Source organism: Malaclemys terrapin, chromosome 9 (assembly GCF_027887155.1).
Source record: "Malaclemys terrapin pileata isolate rMalTer1 chromosome 9, rMalTer1.hap1, whole genome shotgun sequence".
NCBI classification, from domain to species: domain Eukaryota; kingdom Metazoa; phylum Chordata; order Testudines; family Emydidae; genus Malaclemys; species Malaclemys terrapin.
The window spans coordinates 102,961,004-102,981,242 of record NC_071513.1 but is presented as its reverse complement, the minus strand read 5'-3'; the positions used below and the strand labels follow the sequence as shown (position 1 = coordinate 102,981,242).

The 20,239-nt window shown below is 45.9% G+C and overlaps 1 protein-coding gene across 1 annotated transcript; it reads left to right on the top strand.

The window, feature by feature from the left end:
- Positions 1–815: 815 nt before the first annotated feature.
- CLDN1 (claudin 1) lies at positions 816–18,200 on the top strand. Its single transcript, XM_054039396.1, has 4 exons — positions 816–1,273; positions 11,561–11,725; positions 12,316–12,400; positions 15,797–18,200. The coding sequence occupies exons 1-4, from the start codon at positions 1,051–1,053 to the stop codon at positions 15,957–15,959; spliced, it is 636 nt and encodes a 211-aa protein (XP_053895371.1). The 5' UTR covers positions 816–1,050; the 3' UTR covers positions 15,960–18,200.
- Positions 18,201–20,239: the final 2,039 nt, after the last annotated feature.

The following is a 20,239-nucleotide window of genomic DNA, read 5'->3' as shown; positions in this document are numbered from 1 at the left end:
TTCTAGGAGATAGGATATCTCCATATATTATTATAACTACTCCTCAACCTGCAGAATCATTCTCCCCCTTTCTCAGGTGGGGAAACTGAGGCACAGGCAAAGTGACTGACCCAAAGTTGCTCAGAGAGTTAGTGTCAGGACTAGAACTCAGCCCTTCTTGACTGCTAAATTCACTTTTCTAGCCCCTGCTGCCTCAGTCTGGAGTGCATTTGTGGGGCCCTCCTGAGAGTTACTTTTAGTGCCTATTGCAAACCCTAGTCAATGCTGAGTTTTTCTGCCTGTAAATCCACCTTGATCTCTAGAACGTGGATCACAATGCCTGCCCCAGAGTGGTGTGCCTTCATTGATCAATGCCTACAAAGTACTTTGAGAGCCTCATATGGAAGGTGCTCTAACAGCATCCAGTATCACGGTGAGATTACTTAGATGCTTCATTGCTTGGGGCAGCATTAGTCATCCTCTCAGTTGCTGCTGTTGCTGTGTCCGAAGACCGCAGGTGCATAGCAAACAAGGTGGAGCAATAGTATCTATCATCCACACTCTGCACCCATTGGTTCATGAGCTGTATCAATATGTGCATATTAAACCAGCTGATTTTACAGGGGAGTACGGTGCTGGAGAAAATCACCTGTTTTTCCACTGAAATAAGTAATAAAAGTCACATGTTCACATGACAGGAAGGGAAACCACGCCTGAATTCTCAACAATTTCAGAGAAATCAGAAGTTTCTCCTGTGAATTGGGAAGTCAGGTGAAACCACTAGGGGGCGCCCCGAAGACTGTACTTTAAATTAAGATCCAGACATGCTCTGCCCTTCATTCAGGTGCTTTCTCAGCCAGCACCACTGATGCCTCTTGCTCCTGGATTATAAAAGAACTGAAAGAAAGGAAAGACTGTTTGTAGGATATTCACATTGCTGTTACTAGTACTAAGTGGGAAGCAGGCAGATCAGTTGCAGCATTAGGGGTCCTGGGCAGCTCAGTTTAATATCTAGGGACCCTTTGGAGACTTTGAAAGCTATTTGCAAGCAATAGCCTTCTTGGCGCAGAGATGGCCAGCGGAGGTCTGCAGCTGCTGGGATTCGTGCTTGCTTTCATAGGCTGGATCGGCACCATCATCAGCGCAGCCCTGCCCCAGTGGAAAATGTCCTCTTATGCTGGGGACAACATTGTGACAGCTCAAGCGATCTACGAGGGCCTGTGGATGTCGTGCGTCATGCAGAGCACGGGGCAGATGCAGTGCAAGGTGTATGATTCCCTGCTCAAACTGGAGGGTAAGTAGCTCCAGGTTGTGAACTGCGCTGTTCTTATGCCGGTTGGTTCTGCGTTTTCACCCTGGCCAGGGGAAGCATTGCCAGGAGACACAAACGCTTCTTGTATTTTGTTTTCATCGCGGTAGATAAGATTGAGCTGGTGCCACTGAAGGGGCAGATAGGTCTTTCCCTACACAATGGGTCTGATTCTCTTCTCACATGATAGTAACTATAGAGTTGTTTCAGTCACATTCACTGTGTTACTCCAGGTAAGGCCTTGTCTACATGGGAAAGGGGTTTTTTTTCAGTAGAACTAGTTTTTTTCGGCATAATCTGCCTTCAGTCCACGCATGCACGTTCTTTTTTCAATTTACCTGGTGTCTTATCCTGCTTTTACTCCTCTATTTTGGAAGACGGGGAAGGGAAGGGAAAATCTGCCACCGTGATTCGCTGCCTTTTCCTATTGGATTTTAATTTTTCATAGTTTGGGTTAGTTGCCAGAAGACCAATCTGTAAAAGAAACAAATATTTGTTTTCATAAGTATCTCCTATGAATCTGTAAAGCGTGTGGGATTGCTGATTCCTTCCTCTTATGAGTAACCCCACTTTTGGTTTGGTTCTGAGGGGCATAACAGCCCATTTTCTGCAGATTCTACAGGACACCTTGGTTGCTACTGTGACTGTGAGCAGCTCCTTTGGAGTCGAAGCAGTCGCATAGCTCAGGGGAGGGGGCTGGTAGAACTGGGCCTGTGTCCCAGACGTTGACAAAGGAGTCAGAAACTGGAGGTGGAAAAGCAATAATTAATGAATGAGGTCTGTGAGCTCAGTGAGTGAAACATGCCAAGAACAGGGAGATCAGCGCTTTGGGAAACAACTGCTTCAGGGGAAAGTACAGAAAAATCCAGCAAGACGGAATTAGTGATGAGCCAAGGTGGGGGAGGAAGGAATTTGAAGCTCTAGAGGAATCTGCCCAAGTTTTTCTGCTGTTTATCCTATTCTTTAGACAGGGAGTTTCCTATTTATAGCAAGCTAGGAAAAGGAGGTTTAAAAACTCCCTACATCAATTGAATACTCTCAGTTCTCTAAGCAGCTAAGATAACGTGCTAGGGGACCCACTAAATCCCTCACAGCTGTACATCGGGAGCAGACCCATTACACCCGCGTGGATTTACACCCGCGTGGCTGGAAATCAGAATCGGACTCTAAAGTTCTTCTAACCCTGAACAGAACATTCTGTGTCAGTTCCAAATTTCTCTAAGTAAACAGCCTGAGTTGATGTGATGGCAGAGAGGGGTGTGATCCCCTGGGAATGTTCAAATGAAAACAGTTTCTTAATCCTTTCAGATGCAAGTCACATCCTTGTGTCTGTCCTTACCCCTCCATTGGGGCCTGAGCCAGCAGGGTGTTGGCCCCTCCAGGGAAGCGCTGAGCACCCTTGACTCTCAATGAAGTCTCATCTACGCTGGAGCTTCATCAGTTTCACTACCCCGGAGCAAAATCTGGGGCAAAATCAGTACTTGGTCCTGCTAGTGAAGGCAGGGGGCTGGACTCAATGACCTTTCAAGGTCTGTCCTAGGAGATAGGATATCTCCATTCACTTTAATTTAAGCTTGGCAATGAACGTCGCTGAGCAGCCCCCGAGCTGTTCCAACCCGTAGCCGCCGTGGGTCACCGTACCCAGTTCCCAGTGAGATGGGAAGTGCTCGTCTGCTGCAAAGATGGCACTGTAGAATTCAAGGGCCGGAGCCGCCTCTCGCCCAGGGCAGTTTTATTCTCAAGTAGCCCCGTTGCCTTCGACGGAGGTACGTGGATCAGAGCTGGGAGAACCAGCCCAGAGCGTCAATGAAGTGGGACACCTGGCACCATCATCTGCCAGTTCTCAGCCCCACCTACGCACTCTCTCGCTCCTCCTCCCGTGTCTTGTCGGGACTGTTCCCATCCAAGCCCTTCATCACCCTGCGGGGCGTTGCCGCTGGGAAAGGCGCCGCACTTCAGGCAAGTGGAGACTCGGCTGCTGCTTAATGGCCGAAGCCGTGTGGATTCCCCGCCCCATCCCAGAAAACAAACAAGGGCTCGGATGCTTTCTGGGCCCAGCAGCGTTAGTCCTGCGCAAACTCCTCTCTTCCTGCATCCCCAGCATCCTCGCTGAGGCTGTTCCCTGGTGTGGGGGTGGAGGGGACAAGTTTTCACTGTCAGATGCTTGACTGGGGGAGCTGCTGGACTGAGCCTAGAACTAGTAGCAGAAGCAGATTCCAATCCTAGCTCTGCCCCTAGTGTGCTGGATGGAGCTAGACAAGTCACCCACCTCTCTGTTATCTTTAGCTCTGGAATAAGCAGGCGCAGCTCAATGGGATTTGTGCTTTCCTGTGGTTCGGGCTTAATTTGCCCCGGTGTGTCTCATTTCCCCCGTAAAATGGGGATAGCGTGGTTGCTGTGGGGACTGGTTAACGTTTGCACATAGCGTTGAGAAGATGAAGAGCCAGACGGAATACCTCTGAGACCGCCCGTGGGAGGCGCGGCTGCCGCAGAGTGGATTGAAATCTCTGTCACAAGGCATTGGCTTGACAGCAGAACCTGGCCTCGGAGCCGTCTCCTACGTGGCTGTAGAGGTCATGTGCTCAGTGTTCTTCAGCCTGCAGCGGGGAACAGTTACCAGGTTTTATGGAGGAAATGTCTCTCTTGAATCACCACCAAGCCAGGCGAGTGTTTGGCCTCAGAAAAGGGGCGGCGTGGATGGACTGGTTCAGGAGGGAGGCTTTCTCTGATGCTGTCACTGAGCGATTACAGCGGGGAGTCCTACCTTCTCCCCTGCTTCAGGGCAGGCACAGTATAAAGCAGCGCATGCTGATCATTGTCCTTACCTCTGTCTGTATTGAACGCACCTGGTGGAATTGCCAGCCTTCACCTTTCAGTCGCTAACTAGCCCCCATGATCTCCGCACCCTTTTCTAGAGTGCTTTAAATAGCACAATGTCAAATTTAGGAATGGACTTTGCAGGGGTTGGAGGGGCGGCTGGCTCCATGGCTGGGTAAGAAGCTTGCGTAGCCTTTTGCTTCTGGCTCACTCGCTCAGTTTTGGCCCAGGTCAGTGTGAGCAGACGTCGCTCACAGGTCGGACATCTCTTCACCAGGCGATCTTTGTGGTTGCTAGCGGACAGATGTCTGCATCGCATCACTTCTCGGCCTTTTGGCTGAGAGAAAGTGTAGTCACAACAAAAACCACCATCATTAATCATTCCTTTTCAGTCAGGGGAGTCCAAAATGATATGTGCCCTGGATATTTAAGTACCTCATCATTACTAGAGGTGGTATTCTTCTGACTGGAGTTGTCAGGTTATGAACCCACATCCGGTGGGGGCAGCCAGGGTAAGGCTCCCACTTCTTTGTCACAAAGAGAGGCTTTTGTCTAATCTTAAAGCTGGGGGGTTGTTTTTCCTAAGCATCCCTTGAAAGGCAATAATAAAAGAAAGGGAGAAGGTTCATTGTCACCAGCTCTGGTACAACAGCACCACAGCCTCGCTGAATGAATCATTCTTGAAGGTTTGGCATTGGTGGGTAGCTCTGGCTTCTGTCGAACTCCAGTGGGAAGTGAACACTCCTGCCTGAGCTGTTTGGAATAGCTTGAGCAACACATTTCCCACACTTCATGGGCTGTTTGTGACTCATGGGTAGTTCCTGTTCTCATAGGAACAGTGAGCAGCATAGCACTTGTCAGTTTCACCTGTACTCTGCCATCCCTTGGCTGCATAAGCCTTGTATGGCCTAGTAGCAGGGAAATGTCCAGTCATTGTCAGAAAAATATTCAAGCTAAAAATATGCAGACACCTCAGCTGATGAACAACCCATCAAGGATTGGATTTGCTCGTGTGGAGAACCAGCACAATATAAATGTGTGTGCGCACAGACAGCGCCTCTAAAGGAAATATGCTTTAAAAGTGCAGGGTTTAGAAAAATAGCACCAGTAACTTTCCTAACATAGCTTTTATTTAACATGTGGCATAAACAAAATCCAGGCTGAAATGTGAAGGTATAAAAGAAATCCCACACTTACTCTAGCAAAAGCTTTCTGCCGTCACATAACTTCATATGATTATTTCTATGCCAGCCACTGATAGCCATGGAAAAATCTTATCTAGGACTTTGATGAAATTGTGCACCATGTAGTTCATATGTCCAAATCTACGACTATAGACCAGATCAAATTTCCTGAAGCAGAGTGTTAGCATATTTTGTAAAGGATGTTGCTTTTCACATGTTAAATTCAGCGAGAGCTCCTCTAACATTTGCACAAAGTTACAATATTTTTAAGGTAACCCTTTCCAGCAGGAGTCTCAAGACCCAGTCCTACACTTACTTACTATCACCCATCACTAGGAAATGTTCACAGAGCTGCTTTGTTATTACTATATGGCAACAAGAGCCCTTCGCTTCTGAGTAAACAATGGATAATAGGGACCAAATACTGGTGTCATCTGATGGCTGTGGTTGGTGTCAGTCCAGTTCTTGGTGGACAGCTGGGTAAAGTCAATGTTTTCAAACAAGGCTGCTGGTGGTTCGGCTCCTAAACCCTTAGTTGAGCTCTTAAGTAAAAGTGGCCTGTTTTGCACAGGTTCTGAGCAGTTTAGGGTGACCAGATGTCCTGATTTTATAGGGACAGTCTCAATATTTGGGGCTTTTTTTTATATGGGGTCCTATTACCCCACATCCCCTGTCCCGGTTTTTCACAGTTGCTATCTGGTTATCCTAGAGCAGCTGCACCTCCATTGACTTCAGTGGAAAGGTTGGCGTGAGCAAGGGATGGAGAAACATTCCCTTATTTCTCTAGTAAACAGAACATTTGTCCTAAAAGACTAGTCATCATGGACTGTCACTGGCCTCTTTGTTCTCTAACCTCTCAAGTGTGTGCAGATTTAGATAATCCTGTATTGAGCCATCACCTTGGTTACACGGTAGCTACACACCCGCGTGGTAATTAACCACTGTCAATGTACTCTGCAAAAGGGAGGAAGGCACAGTCACAGAGAGTGACAGGTAGAGAGACAGAACCAGAAGCCTTGTGCTAAGAAGGGGGTTGAATGGCGAGTAGTTGCCATCACAATCAGACCACGTCTCTTTCAGCTGTTACTGCTGCCCCGGTTATTCCATCCAACTGAGCACCTGTGTTTGAATTCTATCCCCACACACAGGTGATTGTACTTTTCTTTTTTTAACTGAAATCTCATTTTGTTGTTTTCTGCCCATGCTTCTAACCTCGCCAAGTCCCTCAGTGTTGTTTATCCGTCATCATTGGCAGTAGCAACTCCTTCTAGTTTAGTATCATCTGGAAGCTTCATTGGTAATCCTGCTGCCCCTTCCAGCTCGGGAAGATGTTAAATAAGGCTAGATCTAACACTGATCCATCTGGTACCCAGCCAGTTAACTCCCCCCAACATCAGCTAATGCTGTATATTGTTGTCCTTTGCAATATCGGATTTTTTTTTCAAGGTTTGGGGAGATTCAACTTAACTACAAATAAATGCAATCTATATGAATAGGCTGTGCTACCAAACGGGCCCACGTGAGTAGATACTTTACGGATGCAGAGATGCTAGATAGTTGCAAAGGTTCGCCACAAGGAAGATGGTCCATGTGGACTCAATTTTGAACCTCAGCTAAGATTAGCAGATTTTGCAGAGAAGGAGATGGGGAACAAATGGTTTAACCATTTCAAGTCAGTGGAGCAAAATGAAACAAACGGAGGGTGGACCTGAGAAATTCTCCATGGAAAGAACTGGAGACAATGGCTTGAAGGTCTTTCTTTGTGGTTAAGATTCTGCCCGTTGGGGCGGGGGCATTGAAATAGAGGGGAAACCCTTTCCTGGGCACATGGTTGAACTCCATGAAATAACCTCAGGACACTTTGGCAGGAGGGATCTGAGGGGAGGAGAGCAGACCCCGACAGTATATATATTCACAAGCAAACACAAACAAATGAACACAAAACCTCAACCCACCTCCATGCTCGCTTGCTCTCTCTCTCACATACACGCCCTTCATTAAAACAGAGCTAAAATTGTAATGCTGTTCAGAACAAAATAACAATAAAGCTAAGAAATAGCAAGTTTTTAGTTCAAAAATCCTAAATGCTGAAAAGTCAAACACATTAAAGGTTCCAACGTTAACCTTAACTCTGACCCTTACCAGCAGCTTTTCCTATGGATCTCTGGCAGATTCCTGGGCAAGTGTCAAATAGAAAACTCTTTGGGAATATGAATGAGTCCGTTCAGCCAAACAATCCTGAACCTAGTCCCAGCCGCCACCTCTTTTACTAAGTGCCTCTCTCCTCTTTTTCTGCCAAGCGATGGGGGCTGTGTGGTCCCGAGGAATGAACTAGGCATCAGGCGCCCCTGACAGCTAACCCCACGTTCGGTTACTGATTTCTTGTATGGCTTTGGAAAATCTTGTGATTTCTCTGTTTCCCCATCTATGAAATTTGGAGGGTGATCCTTGTTTACCTCCCAAGGGTAATCAGCTAAGGTTTGCAGAAGTAAACACTATGTCTGTGGTTAGTACTAAAATTACCTTCAGTGTCTTCTAAAATCATTTTAATTCCTCTGTCAAATACCTCCCCCTGTAACTTATTTCCTTTATTTATTACCCCGTGTGTCAAGTAACTGAGCTTTTACTCCTATTGCCCAATATTTAGATTACGTCCCAAAGTTCTGAACTTCTTGCAAAACTCTTTCATCGCTTTCAAAACCTCTCTCCCTTTAGGGTCATCTCTTTCACAATCCGAATGAGCCTAAATTATGCACAATAGACTTGACATATGGTATGTGACATATGGTCACAGTGCATCTGACAAACAACCTTTCCTCACGTACAAAGCAAATCACAGTTTATGCGCTCGGCTATTGGCCATCGCAAAGCTGCTGACACGTTGCAAAATTTAGCATGAAACACATGTAGGGTCTTGGATACTATCGCAGAATGAGTGCCCTAATGCAAGCTGATTTTTGTGTCAGTCTTTTCTAAGCTATATTCCATGGACAAATATTCGTTTAAAAAATGATTCAACATAACTTGACAAATACAAAAAAGTGACCAAGAGAAACAGGGTTACAAAATAGTCTTTTGGTTTGAAATCACCCATGCTTGATCACTGAGCCTGATGATGAGTTTCTCTGCTTGTTTAATAGCATAATAATAGACATTTAAAGCCTGATTCTGATTTCACGTACACCTGTGACATTCCATTGATGTCATTGGAGCCACCCTGGCTTGGCACTGCTGTAAGTGAGAGCAGACTCGCATCCTTAGCTTGCAAGCCATGACCAATGGTGACACAAAGGAAACTCAGTGACAAACACCTGTGTTGCTTTGATGGGCATTTTCCCTTTTAAGGAAAGTCAGGGAAACACAAGCCAGCTAAGCCCTACCACTCTGAAAGTGAAAATCCCCTAAGAGGCCGGAGATTTTTTTTCTTGGGCAGGGTGTGTCGGTTCCCACTGATCTGGATCTGTTTGTTTTTTCACTGCACGGCACAACCTACTCCTACACCATTAAGAAGTTGAACGTAGAGACTGGTCCTGACTTGCCTTAAAAAATTGGTGCCTTTCTGTCCTCATGCAACAATAGTGAGCCTTGGTTGCTGATGGGCTATCCAGGGCCAACTCTCCCTGGCTTTTAAGGAAGGAATCTTCCAAAGACTCTATAAAAAGACAAAGGGAAGACCCAGGATGTCTGGGAAAGGGATCGGTGTAATGATGATTAAAGAGCAGCTGGAATCCAAAAATAAACAGTGTCAAAATAGCACCTCCTTCCTCAACAGATCTGCCCCTGGTGTGTCTTTAACTGCTCCAGGTGCAGACTAAGGGCTTTCTGAGGGGAAACTCCATCAGCCAGATTTGGACACGTGCCCCGTAGGGGCTATGATGGGCTAAGAAAGAATCCTCTTGCTGCAGGCACAGCGTGAAGCTATGGAGAATTTGGATATTACAGTGAAGAGCATGGTTTAAGAATCTACATAGGTTAGATGTGGGTTCGCTGCCAGTCTGGCCAATGCCATAGTTGGAGCCAGGGACCTAGAGCTAAGAGCATGTGTCCTTAAGCTGAGATGAAGAACCAGGCTCTACAGCTGGGTGTGTAGCCGACTCATAACCTCTGTAGATCTGGCACAGGGGGAGCATGTCACATACTGACCAGTGGGTTATATAAATGGCTCTATTCTGGTCCTCTCTCACAAGTGTCAGCATAGCAGGTGGCTTTTATTCAGCTTCTAAGCATTAGATCTCATTATGCCTTGAGCCATCCACTCTCCAAAATCGCTTTTCCATGTAAGTACTTGTAGACCATGATCAAGTCACCTCTTATCCTTCTCTTGGATAAACCAAATAGATTGAGCTTCATACATCTCACAGTCAGGCAGGTTTTCCAGATCTCAAACCCTTCTTCTAGCTCTTTTCTGGACACTTTTCAATTTTTCAGCATCCTTTTCTGAGTGTAGACACCAGAACTGGACACAGTATTTCATTAATGGTCCCACAAATGCTGAATACAGAAGTAATATCTCCTCACTGCTCCTCCTTGATATTCCCCTGCTTATGCATCAAAGCATCTTATTTGGCCTCTTAGCTACAGAATCACACCGGGAGCCCATGTTCATTTAGTTACCTACCCTTACGTTCTACTCTGTGTCATGGTAGCATTCCCCATCTTGTGTGACCTATATTCTTTGTTCTTATACTTTGCACTTGGCTGTATTAAAATGCAACAGAGGGTCCTGTGGCACCTTTGAGACTAACAGAAGTACTGGGAGCATAAGCTTTCGTGGGTCAGAACCTCACTTCTTCAGATGCAAGTCTGTATTAAAATGTATATTGTTCAGATGAGCCCACATTACCACGTGATACAGATAGGTCGGTACAACTGACCTGTCCCTGTCATTATTTACCATTCCACCAATTTTTATGTCATCTTTATATTTAACAGAAATGACTTTATATTTTTATAGTCATTTTTCTTACTACAGCTACTCTGATCCCATGGTTGTGAGTGCAGATGAAAATCTAGATGATTAGATGTGATAGCCCCACACTTTAGATGCTGGAATGTATAACACCTGGTGCCTTTGCATTTTGATTCCTGCAATATTTGCATTATTACACAAATACAGGACAACAATGCAGCAGAGCAGCTGTTGCCTACCCAGAAAGTATAAATGATGTTTCAACAATAGTATTTTCTTGATTTCTGGCGAGAAGAGACATTGTGTTATAAATAGAGCTGGTTGGAAAACAGAGTTTCCATCCTGCGAAAAATTGTGAGATCTTAATTCTTTTCATTCTGAACTGGCATGAAAAGTGAAAATTTCAATTTTTTTCATAAAGTAAAATTCTGGGGGGGGAATTGTTTGGGATTTTTTCATTTAGAAACATTCAGTGTTGACCCTTTTTAAAAATATAAAATAAAGTAAATTCCTAAGTGAAATATCAAAACCTTTCATTCCAAAAATGTCAAGATGGGGCATTGCAACATTTTCAATTTTTTTCCTAACAAAATGTTGAAATCAACAGTGTCGTGAAAAAAAATGGTTTTGCCGAAATAGCATTTTCCAATGAAAAACTGTTTTGATAAAACTGATTTTTTTCACAAAATGTTCAGATCAGCTCTAATTAAAAGGGCATTTGACATCATTGGAGCCTAAGAAGAGCTACAGTCAGTCCTGGATTAACATGCACAAGGGAACTTCTAGCGTGCGCCAACAGCATCTACATGGGCCAGTTAGTGCGCAGCACATTGGTCCCCATTAGAATTCAGATCCCCGGCCCTCTGTGTGCGTGGCCGCACCATATAGACAAGCTCTGAGACACCTAAATTAGAGGTCGATTTTCAAAAGGGCTGAACACGAAAGAGTTCCCACTGATTGCAGTGGATCTATTCCCTTGCTTAAAGTTAAGTATGTGTTTAAAGGGTTTGCCAGATTGGAGCCTAAAACCGAACTTCTGTCCTTTGATAACTAGCAAATTTATTCTTTTTTAATTGGAATTAAAATGGTTAGGGAACAAAAGTTGTTGAAGACCAAATCTGCAAGGAACTGAGCTCTCTGAACTGTCATTGTGTGTCCACTACTTTATATGATCGAGTTGATGCCTGACAGTTCTTCATAAGTACATGACATAAGGCCAGAAAGTTGTGCCTAACACAGGCCATAGAACTTCACCCTTAAGTCCAATAACTTGTGTTTCACCTTGTGCCTTGGGTTCTTTTCAACACACTGATAACCTCATGGTAACTCTAACCCAACACAACACTTTGTTTGTCCTTGTAGGCAGTCTGCAGGCTACCCGGGCACTGATGGTGGCTGGCATACTCCTGGGACTCATTGCCATATTTGTTGCTGTGACTGGCATGAAATGCATGAAATGCATGGAGGATGATGAGGTGAAGAAGATGAGGATGGCTGTCTTTGGGGGCGTGATCTTCCTTATTGCAGGTTGGTAACATTTCAAAGGCCAAACACGCCTCTAGGTGCCCATTTCTGGATAGGATTTATTTTGCAATCGGGTATTTTGGGCGAGAGGAGAGTATAAAATGCATTTACCTGTTAGTTGTGCTAGAACATCTGGAAATAATTGTTGCCTTCACTTATTAATCCTTTGGAAACTGCAGACACACATTGCATGTCGTAAGGCCAGTCATTCATTTGGTTGGTCTTTTCCAAAATTTCCGGTGTTCAAAGGATTACACTAAGTAGCTGGGCTGGCCCCGTTCTCTAGTGTCCTGGCATGCTGTGTCATGGGATGGAAAGTCCCAAGAGTTCTGAGATGCCAGGTTTTTGCCACCAAAGGGACCAGATTGCAGCTGTCCCCGGTCCAAGGGTGCTGAATTAACCAGAGTGGGTCCATGGCACTGCCCGTCACCCAGATCTCCCTCCATGCTGCCTGTGGCTTCGAGTTGTGGGTGCTCAGCATCTCTCAGGATTGCAGTTCCTCAATGTACTAATCTTTGCTGTGACCATGTTGCCTCTTTGGAGGCTTCCCTATTGACTAACCAGCCATTTAATTGTCTGAATTTCACTGGCAGGTTTTGCTGTCTTGGTAGCCACATCCTGGTATGGACACCGAGTGGCTCGGGACTTCTACAACCCTTTCACCCCCGTCAACACCAGGTAACGGCCAGTCTTGCATAATGACACTGTACCATCAGGCAAACGAGCGTTGCAGTGCAGGGCCTGACCCATCTCAGTCAATGGGAATTTTGCCATTGATTTCAGCGGGAGCAAGAGTGGGCTATGATGATTATTGGTGCCCTGACAGGGTTTGCTTGAAGGAGTTTCCTAGCCCTTGTGGCACTTGGGTGATTGTCCTATGACTCGTGTTAGACGGGTTAAATCTGACTAATGCCACCGGAGCCGCGTGGCTGGATCCTGACGCCCACGGAGAGCCTGTCGCAAGAGCTGCATGTTGGCATCAGCCGTAATTTCTGTGACTCTCATAAAAGGTCGTGGGGCTCAGCTGCTCAATGCCTTGCACTGAGACACCTGTGCAAAGTGAGGGTGAAATGCTGCCCAACTGGGATGGTAGCGCTGTTCCCTCGCTCTGCACGGCTATCCATGCCAACACACGGGTCAATGGCGAACCAAGCTCTTGGTCTCTCTCACTCCAACCAGCCTTCTCCTGAGTAAGCCTCCTCTATGAATGTTTATGTATTTGGCTCTGTCCAGGCTCAGTGTGGTGACGTGCAGCTTTTTAAGCTGTTTGAAACCCTGGTTTCTCATCTCTTGCTGTACCACAAACCCCTTTTGCATGCCAGGACCCTCCTCTCACCTAGCTGGGATCTAGCCACAATCCATTTAGCAGCACGGGAAGGCCAGGCATGAGCCCAGTATATGAACAAATAGTGAAATAGCATTACATGATTTTAAGCAATTTTTTATTTTTTTTTTGTAAAATAAGGAGTATTGATTTCACTTTTCTCACACTTTTTAATTTAAATTTGTTCATTTTAAATTTAAATCAACTTTTAATGGCGATGAAAATGGTGTGTCCCTTGATATTACGCTAAAATTATGGGGTTTTACAATTTTTGCCATGAAAGAAATATATTCAGTGTGGCTTTTACGCGGGGCGCTTCGGCTGTAGATCTCCGAGCGCTTTACGAAGTAGAGCCAGTATCATTACCCCATTTTACAGATGGGGAAACTGAGGCAAAGAACAGTGACATGCCCAGGGTTGCACAGGAGGTGAGGGGCAGAACCAGCAGTAGCATCTCGGCTTCTAGCACAGAAGGCTATAAACGTCAGAACAATGAATCTCGAGAACGACTCTTTCAGTATTCCAACAATGCCATCCAGAAGCCTTTGATGTGCATTTCTGTGATGCTCATAACCTCGCAGCTGCCAATTATTTCTAACGCGCGTCCATAGGTTCTGCAAATTGATGTTTTAAGCTACCTCGCTGTAGACCGTATTTTCTGGGCAGCGAGGAGGTGATCTGGTTTTTTCTAATGTGTTTTCCTGTGCCAAACAAATGTCCAAAACTGAGCGATGAACCGGAAGAGGCAAGCCTGGTGATCTGTAGTTAACAGTGAAACATAACTCATTCACAGTCTTTTGTGACAAATTGCACTTTGAAATCATACAACGGGGTCAATTTTATGTCTATATTTTCACCACAAAACCCCGTCTCCACGCCAGCAATTTTACTTTTTTAACTCTATTTTGACCTGGTTAGCTTTTGAAAAAAGAGTCAGACAAAGATTTTGCCATCGTGCCAAATACACCACTGGGGTAAAATAGTGCCCTGTAAGTGGGATTGCAAGGGTAAAAATGAAGGAAGACTTTAAGTCAGTGTCATTACATGGTCTTCTTTACTTTTGGTTAAGACTTGCAGAATTGGACTGTATGCCATTCCTGTGAGTTAACTGTGACAAGTTATTATTATTATTTGTATGATTGTAGTACGTGGACGCCCTAGTCATGGGCCAGGACTCTACTGTGCTAGGTGCAGTACAAACACAATGAATGCTTGTAATTCAGAGGAAGTAGTGCCTAGTGGTTAGATCACAGGTCAGTGACATAAGCGTCTGGCATTCTATTCCTAGCTCCATCACTGTGTTTGCTGTGTGACCTGGAGAAAGGCTTTGATCCTCTCTCTGTGCCCCAGTTTGTCCATCTGTAAAATGGGAGAAATAACCCAATGTAGCTGTGAAGCTTAAAAAATGAATGTTTGGGAAACATTTTGAGATCCTCAGATGAAAGGCACTAACGAAGAGCAATATACTTATTACTCCACACATGGGACCAATGATAAGCCATTCTATAAACATATTGCTTTTATATTGCGGGGGGGCGGGGTCACTAACCCCTCCCATACCGATGGCATCTTTGTTTCCAGAGGAGTTGGTAAGAGCTGGTTGGAAAATTTTCAACAACAAAAAAATCCATGAAAAAGAGAAACAAAATGTGTCATGATTCCCCTCCCCGCCCCCCGCCGCCGCCATTTTCCAACCAGCTTTAGAATTAATGTAACTCAAAGGGGAGAAATCAGAGAGAGGCTAAATAAACAACACACCCTGGCCCCTAACAAAGTAAATCAAATATTGCGCATAGATAAATTACGGGATGATTTGGGGTGATATAAAGTTTTATTATCACCTGTTTGGAAGACCTTCATAACTCATCTCTTGCTAAAGAAATTGCTACATTATAATGGTCCAAGCATGAGAGTATTTCCATGATAAGCAGAACTGTTTTGAGCCATTACTATGAAACACTCTTGTACTTTGTCCGTAAGATATGGTTATGGCTCCTTACTTATGGCTCCTAGGTTTGGTTGTTGACTTGCACCTGCTGTGATCTTTCATTTATTTGATTCTACTTAAACTCCATCTTAGCACATGCCATTATATAACCCCTACCTGCTCTATAGTACTTTAAATAGAACACAGACTCATGAATATTTCTACCTGAATTGCCATTGGGTAGCAAAAGGGCATCCCTGAAATATCAAGGGTGGATGACAGTTTGAGCCCTGATGTATGAAATCACTGCAGTATGACTTTCACAGACGTTCTAGTCATGGGGGGAAACCCATAAACCCAGTAGGGACCTAGGACTCAAAATTAATTCACAGAGCTGCCAACTCTCATGGTTTCAAGTCTCCTGATAGTTGGTGTTTTTCTTAAAGCCCAAGCTCCTGGAGGCATGTGATTAGGTGAGAATCTTCACTTTCACTTTCTTTATAAAAAGAGTAAGTTTCTAGTCCTTGTGGGAGCAAAGAAAGGCTTGAACCTGTGACCCAGGTGTAACCTACAGGCTCAGAAACCGGAAGGCAAGGAAAAGGAGCTCAACATGTTTTCTATTTCTAAATTGCATGATTTTTTTAAACCAATCTCGTGATTTTGGGGGGGCTGACTCCATATTTTTAGGACTGGCAATGTTGCTCTACTGAACAAGGATTGTGTTGCGTGTTGGTTGGCTCTCTGGCCAGAGTTTGTTGGGGGTCTTTTTGCCTTTGATCCTAGGATTTTTTGATATTTATTGCTATTTATTATTTCTCCCCAGATTTGAATTTGGACAGGCCCTCTTCATTGGCTGGGCAGCTGCTTCTCTCACCATTTTGGGAGGTGCCTTCCTCTGCTGCTCCTGTCCACGAAGAGAAACTTCCTACCCACCCACCCGTGCCTACCCAAAGAGTGCCCCCTCAGCAGGAAAGGATTATGTATAATCGAGACGGAGGAGGAGCCACCTGTGTCGGAGACGAAGCTCATTAAAGAGAGGATGCGGAGACTAGATCGGAGCGGAGTTCGGACCTTCCGCATACTGCCTTCCTTTTATTACAGCAAACGTGTCTATTTTTATAATCCTCTTCATTACTGGACATGAATCCTCCTTTTCTTCATTACTGGACATGAATCCTCCTTTCTCTCCCATCCCAAAGAGGAACACTAGCCTTGTTCATAGATATTCTCATTGGAAAGGTGCAGCCTTCAAGCTTGTGTTAATCTTCATCCTGCAGCTCATTGGGAGAAAAAGGGAAAGTGATACTTTTTTCAGACAAATATTTGTGCTTTATATAAAAAAAAAATTAGCTAGTAACAATTCAGCCCCTTGATCCCATTAAGCTGGAGTCCAGTGTGGTGTATATATTTTTTTCTAGACAAAGTGATAGAAGTAGTGTTAGAAGAAATATCCCGACCTAGGGGAAAGACCTGACCCACAGTACCTGTTTTAAGAGGGTCTAATAAGGTCTTATGGTTTTGCTATGGCTTCCTATTTTATCCCTCGTTCTTGTATGTACAGATCAGCACACCAAAGATTGTAGAATCACAAAATTTAGCAAACCCCAAAGGTGTACTGCAGATTTTTCCTGATGTTATTTACCCTAAATCTGACTTTGCTCAGTTTGACGCCCCTTACTCTTACCCATTACTACTACACACAAACACATACAGATGTGTGCATGTGCGCACATGCATACACACACACACACACATGCCAGTGAACACCACCTTAAACAATTCCTCTACTCCTTGAAGTTTGCTCCTTTCAAATATTAGTTACCAGTTATTATATCCAATCCACCACCCACCTCCTTAGTCATCTCTGAGCTGAGTTGTACGTTCTTTTCTCAGAATCCATCTCCTTCACTTTTTTGTCATTTTCTTCTCTAAAGTTCCCTGTCCCCAAACTGTCAGTTCTGGGAGTGAGGTGGCAAGAACGATTCACTGTATTCCAGGTACGTTCTCTCCGGTGTTGCACAGAGGGATTAGCACCTCGTCAATCTATGACATGATGCCTCTCCAGATGCAGCACATGATGGTACTGATTTGTGTTTCAGTGCCACCCTGCAAACGCCGATCCAAGCTGCTGTCCTCTATCACCTGTAGGCTTCTTTCAGCATGGCTGCTTTCTGAGTAGTCTGCTTTCTGTTTCCTTCCGTTTAATTGTCTGCCAACTATTCCCCAGCTGGATTCATTTGCAAATTTCTAGGTTGGTTAATTCATTTTTAAAGTCTTGCTCTTACTCCTAACCTCTCTGGATTGCTTTCTGTTACTTCTCTGGCCTCGCTGCTGTTTGCAACTCTCCCTGACTTAGCATCCCCCCGTCAGTGAATTAGCCTCTTCTTCCAAGTCATTCATAAATATGTCGAACCAAACTGAGCCCGGGGCCAGTCCCTGAGAGATTCCCCTGGGATAGCTCCCACAGACATACACCTTGCTCAAGACACTGCCATTTTTACCCTGGATTGTTTTCCTCTAGACGGATCCAGCCCATATCCCAAGTCCCAAAGTTTTGAATCCAAGCTCACCAAAGAGAGCTCCAGAAGCCTGAAGTCCAGGCAGTCATTACAAGCAGGCACATCTGAGGAAAGCAACTCCTGGGAAAAGCTTCATTCACCTTCTCTGTAGCAGTTGGTGCTGGCCACTGTCCGAGACACGATACTGGACTAGGTGGCCCTGCTCTGATCCAGCCTGGGAATTCCCCAAAAGGGCCAAGGCAGTTCAGTCTGAAACACAAACTCAGTCGGAAAGGAAAGAAGCCAGTGGCTTCTATATACAGGCTAATCATTTGGCATATGTTCAGAGGCAGTCAAATTGCTTGACATCCTGGTGTGAATAGGGGCAGTCCCGGGGTTGAAATAGGTAAGAAGTATTGGTGGGATATTTGATCATTGTGACCCAGGGTTAACCTGACAGACACCTGTACTCCAAGGAACACTGCAATAATACAGCCCCTCGGTCAACTCCGGGTTTAAGTCAGTGCTGGGCCCAGTCCTGCAACCCACCCACACTTACAACTTCCAGGGGGGTCGCGTGACTGCCTGAGAAGTCCCTGGTTTGACAAGTCAGCAGCAGAGCTCAGTTCTTGTGTATTCAGGTCTGACCCGGAGCAGGGGGAACAGACTTTTCCATGGCGAACTTGTATAAAGTGTTAAACAATGTTTTCAATAAATGGTTGTTTTTTTTTAAGAAAATGAAATTGCATCATTCATTTTTACCACCGAGCAATAACCATGGGGGGCGGAGTGGGGGCATGGAAGAGAGAGAGAAGCAGAGATCAGGCCCCTGGGATTCGGGCTGACTGAATAAGGCCTGTTGGACTGCAATGTGTCACTGAGTGGCTGAGGCCTGTTGAATGAGGCAGGCAGATGGAGAGTGCAGGACGCTCTTGCCACCGGTGTGGTCTCCTTGGGTATGTCTACACCACATGCTAAGCCCGGGCTCTGACTCAGGTTTGAACTCCAGACCCGTTTCCATCCACACACAAATCAGTCTGACTCATCAGGAAGCTCTTAGCCCCTGGGTCCTAGCACCCTGGTCAGGGGGTGGGTCCGAGCCCAAGTCCTGCTGTGACTCGGGTCCAAACCCTGTCATTTTGCAGTGTGGGCGTGCGTCAAGCCGCAGAGCCAAGCCAGAGAGTATGTGGAGTGCAGTGTGGATGTGTTACCCAGGTGAGACCCAGGTCCAGCCGTTGTTAGCCCAGTGGGGACGCTCAAGCATGGGGTTGGAAACATCAAGTCCAGAAGCCCAGGTCCTAGAGGCCCTAGTTTACAATGCAGAGTAGACAGACCCTATAAAGGCCAGGTGCAATTGCAACCAGAAGGGCACAATGGCTGCTCTTGCCTTAATGTGCGCCACAGGGTTGGAGAAGAAGCAGTTCGATGCACACTGGCACACAGGGTGTAACCAGCAGGAATGGAGAAGGGAAGGGGCACAGCACTCCTGCACAGTCAGTGACAGGGCCTCTCCGATTAGAGCCATGCTCGGAGTATTTCCCAGTGTCTCGAGTTCGGGAGCTCAGCAGCTGGGCTCTGACACCTCCAGAGCCCTTGGACTCCACACCCCTCGCTGTGCTTTTACTGGGTTAATCCGCTTCTTCTATAAGAGCAGAGCTGGTGGACTTGGTCTCCGGTGTTACGATCTCTAGCGCGGGAAAGTCCATCCGTGGCCGAGGCTGCAGTGACGGGAAATGGCCGCAGGCTTCTCTCCTCCTGGGACTCATCAGGCGCCGAGTTCCCTTGGAGCCCCAGCTTTCCTCCTGCTCTGTCAGATGCCCCCACAGAGCAGCAACGTTAACCCTTTCTGCTCCTGCTCAGGGCCAGAGCAGGCGCCCTGGCTGCGTCACCGGCCCTAATGAATCTGTCCCGATGCTTTTCTAGCCATAATAAACTAGGGAAACTAAGAGGCTGCAGGAGAATCTGAGCTTATTTAATTTGCATCGTGGTTTTTTTCCTTCCCCTTTACTTTTTTCAGGGCTATATAATGGGAGGCAAACTCTGGGCTCAGTGTTTTGTTCCCTGCTGTCAGTAGAGAAGCTGTCTCCTGGGCGCCCTTTCTTCTCACTGACTATTCACTTAGTGCAGGAAACAAAGGGAATAAAGCTAATTAGGGCCGTGTAACGCAGGCAAAGCAAACCAGACAGGCATGCTGTTGGCTGAACTGGCTTGAGCTGCCTGGAGCAGACTGTTTCCTTGGCACAGTTCGGGGTCTGGGGTTATCCTCATTTCAGCCTGTCAATTAGTCAAGGCTTTCATTGAGATTAATTTTTTCCCATGTTCTCTCCCCCTTCAAGGACTTTTCAAGCGCTGCTGAAGTTTCCTGTGAGGACAAGAGCCTCTCCAAGTTCTTGGCAAAACGGCAAACAAATCTCCCATCTGCACACCGGGCTGAACTTGCTGAGGCTTGCACAAAGGGCCAGGCAGGGCTGTGCGCTTCCAGCAAGATGTCGGATTGTGTTGCAAGAGTGGAGAGGAGGGAATTCAGCCATGACCTCTATGCCTGCTAGGACTTCACATGCTCAGACTGTTCTGCCCATCCTGCAGCTCTAGGCCCAGCTAGGAGAGGTTGTAAAGTTTCGTGTGATGTTTGCTGCTCAGCCTGATTCCTACCTGGAGTGAAGTAGGAACTCCTTCCTCGGGACCACATTATGATCTCACAGCTGTGTAAATTGGGAGTATCTCCGTGGAAACCAGTGGAGTTACACTGTAGTGGCAGAGGTGGGCGT

Coding starts and splice junctions, on each gene's coding strand:
- CLDN1 (XM_054039396.1), top strand. CDS start 1,051: ATGGCCAGCGGAGGTCTGCAGCTGCTGGGATTCGTGCTTGCTTTCATA. Junction 1,274..11,560: donor TTCCCTGCTCAAACTGGAGG/GTAAGTAGCTCC, acceptor TTGTCCTTGTAG/GCAGTCTGCAGGCTACCCGG. Junction 12,401..15,796: donor TTCACCCCCGTCAACACCAG/GTAACGGCCAGT, acceptor ATTTCTCCCCAG/ATTTGAATTTGGACAGGCCC.